The sequence below is a fragment of the Dermacentor albipictus genome, chromosome 10 (genome assembly GCF_038994185.2).
Source record: "Dermacentor albipictus isolate Rhodes 1998 colony chromosome 10, USDA_Dalb.pri_finalv2, whole genome shotgun sequence".
Classification (NCBI taxonomy): domain Eukaryota; kingdom Metazoa; phylum Arthropoda; class Arachnida; order Ixodida; family Ixodidae; genus Dermacentor; species Dermacentor albipictus.
The window spans coordinates 14309370-14317616 of NC_091830.1; the positions used below are offsets into that span (position 1 = coordinate 14309370).

General features: G+C 43.5%; 1 protein-coding gene across 1 annotated transcript; it reads left to right on the forward strand.

Annotated features, from left to right (window-relative positions):
- Positions 1 to 904: 904 nt before the first annotated feature.
- LOC135915838 (uncharacterized) lies at positions 905 to 8009 on the forward strand. Its single transcript, XM_065449024.1, has 5 exons — positions 905 to 1317; positions 2184 to 2709; positions 3255 to 3323; positions 5257 to 5346; positions 7874 to 8009. The coding sequence occupies exons 1-5, from the start codon at positions 905 to 907 to the stop codon at positions 7988 to 7990; spliced, it is 1215 nt and encodes a 404-aa protein (XP_065305096.1). The 3' UTR covers positions 7991 to 8009.
- Positions 8010 to 8247: the final 238 nt, after the last annotated feature.

The following is an 8247-nucleotide window of genomic DNA, read 5'->3' on the forward strand; positions in this document are numbered from 1 at the left end:
AAAGAATGCATGGCAAGTTCAGTACAATGCCGTCAGTATCAGCAGTCGACAGCTGTACAGCCCGCCCTGAAAACTGAATGGACGCGGATTCCTGGAAAGGTAAGAAATTCGGCTTTGTCAAAGCGTGGAGGAATTTCATGGGTCGCCTAGCAGCAAAATTGTTTTACGGATAGAAACGCTGAATTCGAGCGTAGGTAGGTGGTCTGCCGATATTAAGCTTTTCCTCAAATCTCACTTACTGTGCTAATAAATAGGACAACGAAGTCAACTTTAGTTATGTCATGGCACGTGATCACTTGAGCTTGTTGGTAGAAAATTTTGACTATTTGTGCACTCACAAGAAGAGCAAACAGGGCAGCAGGGCCGAGTGAGCAACACGCACAGGTCGAGCTTACAATATAAGTATTGCACAAATATTTAAAACGCATGGCATATACACTAAAAGAGCCGACAGGAAATTGTGATGTGTAGTCCAACAGATATCAAGTTCAGATTGTCTATGCTCACGAAAACTCACAACTCTGTTTCATGGAACCCTACTTAAGTCGTAGGTAGTATTTCAATGAAATTAAACAATATTTGCTTTACAGCACATTACAATTTGCTGCTGGGCTTATTAGCTCGTGCGTGTTATGTTTTTCAAAACTAAAATTTTCTTCTAAGTCAGCATTGCGCGTGTCTTCTTCTGTGCCCACTTTTATTGTTTACCTGCTGTGTGTCAACTGCCAGGCAATCTTATCTAACCACCTAATGCCTGACTGCTTTTCTCGTTAACCTCTTCTGCTCAGAGTCGACGGGGTTTTCCACTCTCGGAGGAGCGCTGTTGGGTATTGCTGAGGACTGACTGTTCACATCGAAACCGCTGCGAACTAGCTGTCTCTTTCATCTGTCACGCTAAGCCATCATGGTCAGCGCCATGGCTGCACGGATCAAGCCGTATGCCTGGCTCTGCCGGGCAGCCGGCGTTTTCTTCATCAGAAATCTTCAGTGTGGAAGCGCGAAGGATGCGGTGGTCAGCTGGAAGTCCTGGTACACCCTCTACTCAGTCGGCTGCCTCCTGACGTTTACACTGGCCGAGCTGTACTTCGTCGCGCACAACTCCCTCCGCCTCTTCAGCACAGTTCGTTCTTTCACGAAGTCCCTCGTGTTAGTAATCCCCACAGTCGTGGCGTTCAAGGTGGTCGTGAACATCACAAGCGCCGTGTTCGGCTCGTGGACCATGCTGGAGTTTTTCAAGAAATCGGCGGAACACGAGATGAGGACAGCGTTCGAGTGGAAGAAATACCAATGGAGTTGTCGTCTCAGCTACACGTTGAGGTGCGTTCATCCTGCAGTTCAACAAAATATCACTGAGAAGGTTTTTGCCCGTTTGTTGGAAGAGGGCTCAAAACTTTCTCCAGGGCCACAATTAGAGCCTGTGTAACACAAAAAGCGCTAAGAATCGCTAAGACTTATTACTTTATGGCCGATGACCCAACTGTAAAATTTAAGCAGGTTAGTGATAAAACGCCAAGTCGATCTGACAGAAGTCCCGCGAAAAGCGCAAGCTTAGAGAAACATGTCATAAAATGTCTAGGAAATGGGTTCACAGTATGCCATTTTGTTATTAAAGGGACACTAAAGGGAAACAATAAATCAGTTTAGACTAATGGAGTATTGTTTGAGAACCCCGCAGGCAGTCATTTCAAAATAATAGTTTGATTATTAAATGAGAAAATGGAGGTTGAAGCATCAGTATTTGAATTTCGCGCCGAAATCTCAACGCCGCAACGTCAGCGTGACGTCAGGGATTCCAAAGTATGTTTTCGCATTTGGGCCGCGTTGGCTGAATAAAGGTTCCCGAAACTTGCCATGTTTAATATTTCATTCCTTTAGAACACAATGTAGTCAATCTGTACCGCTATATATAATTAGTAGGCCCTAGAAGATGCCATCAAAATCCATGACGTCACAGCCCCCAGGTGCGGGAACTCAAGTAGGCGTCGCCACCCGTATTTCGTTCTTGCGCTATTTCTGGCTTACCAAACGTCTTATCGTTGCAAGAGGGGTGTTTTTGGTGTTGTAGAACGGTAATTTACTGATGCAGATTTTCACTTTAGTGATGATTTTTCACTTTAGTGTACCTTTAAGCATTCCTAATGCACTGCGAGAGAGAATATATGAAAAATGTCATTTCTTCACAGATTCTTCGTTGCGATTTTCTTTTTCGCGCACCTGGTTGCCAACGCCAACATCACCATCAGGCTGCTCAACGTCGAGGGTGGCTCCTTCCTTGAGTTCGTGCTCAAGGGCACCATGCTCTTGTTCAACTTTCTCTTCTTCGCGTACGACATGATGCATTTCGTCATTCTGAGGCCCTGTTGCGAGGTTCTTATAAGCTACGTTCACCAGGAGCAGGACACGCTCAAAAGAATTCTCGCGGTAGGCGAGAAACGGACCTTCAAGATCACAACGCTCATCTCGGAGTTGGATAGGGTGAGGCTGAACCTTTCCTCGATCGTGCATCTGAGGAGAGTGCTCAACTCGGCCTGGCAGTTCTCAATCATGGCTTCCGCTGTAGTCCTCTTGATTGTGTCTTGCATATGCGTCTACAGCGTGTTCGACGAAGGTGTGCCTAAAGACCAACTCCTGCTGACCATGTCATACTGCGGCTATGCGACCATCGACTTCGTTGATGTCGCACGGCTGAGTCAGAAGATGGCAAACGAGGTTAGTGCTCTAACTCGCATGATGAGGTTCCCGCCTTTGCTTGTTGTTCGATCTGCGTCTATAAACTGTCTTGTTGTAGCAAACTAATTAGATCTTCTGGGGAAAATTCAATCTTCAACCATTTCTTCGTTTTACCCCTTGCATACGCATGTAGACTGCTTTCTTTATTGGAAGAATACTAGAGAACTCCTCGCCAAGGATGGAATGACACCTGCGAAAATCTATAAGCAATCAGGAAGAGTTAGTATTGAGAGAGTGTTTTGTGCTGATAACAGGTGACTTCGGATATGCATTATGTTCCATTTTCTGTAACCAAATCTTACCTGAACTGTCCGGTATGAAAGGCGTTATCCGATTTTTGGGTATAGTAGATAACTTGGGCGCGAAAAAGCGGCCGGTCGTTGTCTGAACTTTTTGTTATTCTTCCAAATGTAGAATGTGTTTTTTCATTGAGGCACACATCGTAAATATTCCCTACGTGCTGTCAGTGAGCAAGCTAGTGTGTATTTTTATGGTTATGTTTTCTGCTTCTCCATGCTATAAAGACACTAAAGCTGAAGGAGAGCCTGACGAAGGCTGCTGTGTTCCATGACTCACCTGCGGAATTCCGTCAGGTAAGTGGACGTGCGCACGCACTGCTGATTCGTGAAAAATTGCTTCGTCCTGTCAACGCTCTAGTTTGTTTTGAACTAACCTGTGCCAAAAAGAAGCGTTCGCATCATGACGCTTTTTGTATACTGATGACTACATTTCAATAAGAGAAGGTTCGATGGCTATTAGTTCGACGGTAGGGCCTGCCTGTCTTAATTTACCATCGATTTGTTACATTTCAATAATCTATGCAGTTATTACTGATACAGCACACTTCATTCCACAGAACAAGAGGACTGGTGAATACAAATTCCAGCAGCAACGTTGTGGAACTGATGACAGATAAATACAGACAACAAAGATATTCCTTGAAAGATAGATTCTATGTTTAGTTCGTGCTCTGCTGACAGAAAAATATAGGCGACAGTTTTTTGAACTAGTGGACAAGAAAGTGGAAGCAGCTTGAAAATCACGTCTGAAATGCCAAAAGTGGATGCTATGCAGTTCGGTACTTGAAGTTGAAATTGGACAATTTCTTTAGATGTATGCCCCTAGATCAACAAAACCACTCATGCTGCACTTCAGCGCAATGTAAGCTTATTAATAGAGGTATCGCAGCCTCGTGTTTAAAGGCGGCTTTGTGTAAGTCGTCCCCAGACACCACTAAAGAGAGCTTCGACCAGCCAGTGGGTAGGCTGAAACATGCCAGCTACCCGGCACATTTTCTCACCCGTTCTTCCGGTAAGATTATGTGTTTGCTAAAAGAAGGTGGCAAATCATTTGAACGCAGAATGATATGGCAAGTAGCTTTCGGGGAGCCCTATCAGCGTGCGCTTGAGAGAGCACGAGAGGGCCAGCAAGAATGATACGCTGTCGCACGTCGGAGCGCGTCGTGGCACATGGGGCAGCGTACCCTGTTTTCAGCAATGCACTTTCATTTACCCTGATAGTAAGAAGCTTATAAGGGAAATAGTAGAAGCGTCCTGTACTTGCAACGCAAGAAGACGCGCGCATCAGTCACCCTTCCGTGTCATTATCGTAGAGCGAATTGAGTTTTCTTCGATAAACTTACGAAGATAAGGCATATTCGTGCGCGATAATGTTGACGTCTGGGCTGTGTGAGTATGCTCATGATTACACATCCCGCTTGTTCTTGTATAGCGGTCTTGGAGTGCACGTTACATGATTGGGCATAATATGTGTGTTCATTTTCAACAAACTTCTCAGTTTGGAGTCAGCGTCCGTCATGTCATCTTCCTCGTGTCCGTATTTTTTCTCCGCTGCTCTTAAGACGAAGCTTAACCAAGTTACCGAAATGTCTGTTTTCCTAAACCTTAAAAAAGGTTCTGATCAGAGAAATTGTGCTCCCTACAAAGTGCGATAACAAGAACACGGGAGGAAAATAAATGTAACGAGTCATTCAGGCACAATGGAACTGCCAGAACATCCTCGTTTTTTAGCGCATGCTCCAGGAGGGTCTACGGGCGATCTGGTGTCCATTAATAACTGAAACAGAGGTGCACCTATTGTTTTGGGACAAAGCACCGTGAACAAAAATGATTCAAAGCTTTTAACATGATATTGTTATATATCTCTATCATACCCATGAACTGTACTTTCCCCCAGGGTTGAGTAGCAGATTACACCAATTAGCCTTACAGGTCCGAGTAGCGCACAGAACAGCTTACGAAGAAAAAACACCAAACAAGGCGATGGGCGTATGACAACTCAGAAGTAATAATACATGTGCACCCGTTAAACGCACCACCACAGGCAACAATCCTTCAGGCAAGTCAAGGCAGCAAAGAAGACTATCGTCACATAAAATGTCCGAGAAAAATGTAAGGAAAATACAAAATCTCATAGAAACAGAGCGTCGCTGTCCCTTTCAATAGCTGTAGCTGTTGCTTGCTTCACACTTCTAATGACCCCGTATTTCTTTTTTTCTGGATGCAGGTTGCCTATCTGCGCAGCTCTATTCGTCCAGGCGAAATGTTCTTAACTGGGGGAAATTTTTTCACTCTTAACATGCCCCTTCTCGTGTCGGTAAGGTTCTTTTCTAATAATATTGTTCAAAACAGACGAGTCGTTGGAAAGCCCGGCTCGCTTTGAGAGCATTTTATGGTTCTTCTGAAAAATTCTCGCTAGAATCTAGACAGGAACACCAGATGTGAATGCCGATAGCGTTCCCAACAAGGACGGCTGCTCCTTAATATGAAAAGTCGACGCCAATAAGACAATCTTCACACAGCAGAACATTCGCATGTATGAATTGGGCACCTCAGAAAACACGAACCACAGTGACATTACAGCGTATTATTCTATGAGAATGACGTCAGCGGCAGGCTGAAGTTGGGGAGGTAATCAAGACAATGTAACTAAAGATTCACTGTAGTGGATTAACTTGTGTCTAATAAATTGAACTACAAGACTCATGTCAACGATATAGGTGAACTCAGACTGTGATCGCCATGCCGATTCAAGACCGTAATGAGAACATGATCTTGGATTGTAGCTTGAAGTGACACGCACAGAGACTAGAAGCAGACAGGAGGAGCACTAACTCTCAACAAAATTTTTATTGAAACTAACAACACATACATAGGTGATTACAAGTACTACAGCATATGAACATGGCAAGGTCTAAAGACATCAGTTGAACATATCAAGCGGTAGGAAAGGCAAAAAAGAAAACAACAAAAAGACACTACTTGAGGTGAAGAGACGTGCTGTGAAAATACTGGAATTCGCATTCTAACAAAGACAATGAGGCGTCGCTAGCGCAAGTATCTCCTAATCTTTTGGTGTGAAATGCCTCGATTATTTCCCGTGTGCTTCGGCATTTGTGTTTTGAAAGAATATTTTTTGTCTTCAAACTAAGGTTTACAATCACAAATGAAACAATTTGACGCTAGATGTGAAGCATTAGGGTTGGTAAGTGTTTGTGTTCTTTTAGTCTAATATTAATGCACCTGCCGCGATGTCCAATGCAAGTTTTCCTGCACTGAAGTGGAATCTGATAAACTATATCAGTGTTACAAGGCACAAAAGAGGGCACATGTCTAACACTGCAATCATCTTTTCTTTTTTTGCCGCCCTGTTCAAGTTTCCGGTTTATCATAAGGCAAATGATAGACAATTTGCGGGGGGGGGCAAGAAAACTATATTGACGTCATATCTATTGGCCACATTTCGTAAAGCATGGGATAACCTATGTACAAAGGGCACTGAAGCAAACCGTTTTTTCCTTTTTCTGTTTTTCTTGTTTCTTAGCGGGGCTTTTTACCCATTTCGAAAGCTTTTCCCAGGTTGGTGATAACAAACGCACAGGATAACCAGCCTTCTCGAGCCTATCTATCTGTTGTGAAAAACTTTGTTGCATATTGTGTGGACATGACTTAGCAATGAGAGGCCTAAGATCTGAGTATGCTATCCCCTGTTTAACAAGTTGGGAATGACAAGAAGAAAATTCAAGCAGTGGTTTCTTTGCCCTAGGCGAGTAGTGCAAACAGACGTGCTCCTCGTGGAACCATAAGCACAGATCACTGATGCCTTTAGACGTTGTCGTGTTCATAAGCTGCGGTATTTGCAGTCACCTATATATATGTTGTTAGTTTCAATAAAAATTTAGTTGAGAGTTACCCCTCGTCCTGTCTGCTTCTAGTCTCTGTCCGTGTCACTTCGCGCTGCAATCCAAGATCATGGTACCGTGCCAACTCACCCAACTTTCTATCCTTTTGTACCATAATGAGAGACTGGAATTTATAGATAATATCATTTTATGTTGATAAAAACATTGTGGCATCACTAGCATGCTTCAACCAAGGCAGAAGAGGCCGACTCAGCGGTTTAAAACTGCGTGGGTCATTTCTTCCACTGACGTCACACAAGTCTCTATTTGCAATGATTTGTGACTAGAAATGCAACGCGGCATGTAGGTGTGATGAAGTGCGGTAAGACCTGTCATATGCTTTATTACTTTCGTTTTTTACTGTGCTTTATTATTCGGCTTCGGATAATGTTGAAGCAGCGTTAGCTATAGTGACATTGTTTATTTGGAGCTGAGAGTAGACTGGGCTTCCTTTTTTATTCTTTACATGTTGATTTTTTATACTTGTACCAAACATGTGCACTACATTTCAAATTATGGACCGCCTCATCGTGTAAAAGAAAACTTGCGTGTGTTTTATTACGTATGATCTCGCCATCTCACATTACGCAACAAAGTGTACGTAGTTATCTACGCGGTGTTATACCATAAAATACTATAATTTTTTTGAAGTGTAACCCGTTCTTGCACCGAAATTGTTACAAGTTAGACCAACAGCTTCTGGAACTATGGCTAACCTCGAATGATCATGAATCGTCAGGGCTTCTGTTGAAGCCAGCGATGGCATGGCAGCCGCTGGCCATGTGCATAAAAAGCTGCACCAGGAAGCATAGGCCTGCTGTCGCTGTGTATGTTGTGCTGTGAGGTGTACACGCTCTGAAAATCTGCATTTTTGCTCGAACTCCTCAAGACCATATGCTCTTGTTTGATTCAAACTCTTTATTGTTGTTTTGATGTCTGAAGCTTGCAGGTTCCATCATCACATACTCCGTCATCTTGGTCCAAACAAGCGACAGCGTGGAAAATATGACAACAGCGAGGTCATACCATAGCGTGCCAGGAGCGCCTTCGGGAATATAACAGCATATGCCGCAGTTTCACATAACACCTTCAAATAAATACATACACAGCATACATATTACAGCCAAATCGTCTCATAAATCATTTCCAGCTTTTCTGCGTGGGTAGACACACCTCTATTCAAGAAGGCTTGATCAATACCGGATTGTTTTTTGTGGTCACAATGCTAAGCAAAACAAAATCACGTAAAACTTACATGCTGAAAACAGTAAGACCCCTTTTGATAAAGATGAGTCAACCTACCGAGACGTTGTCCT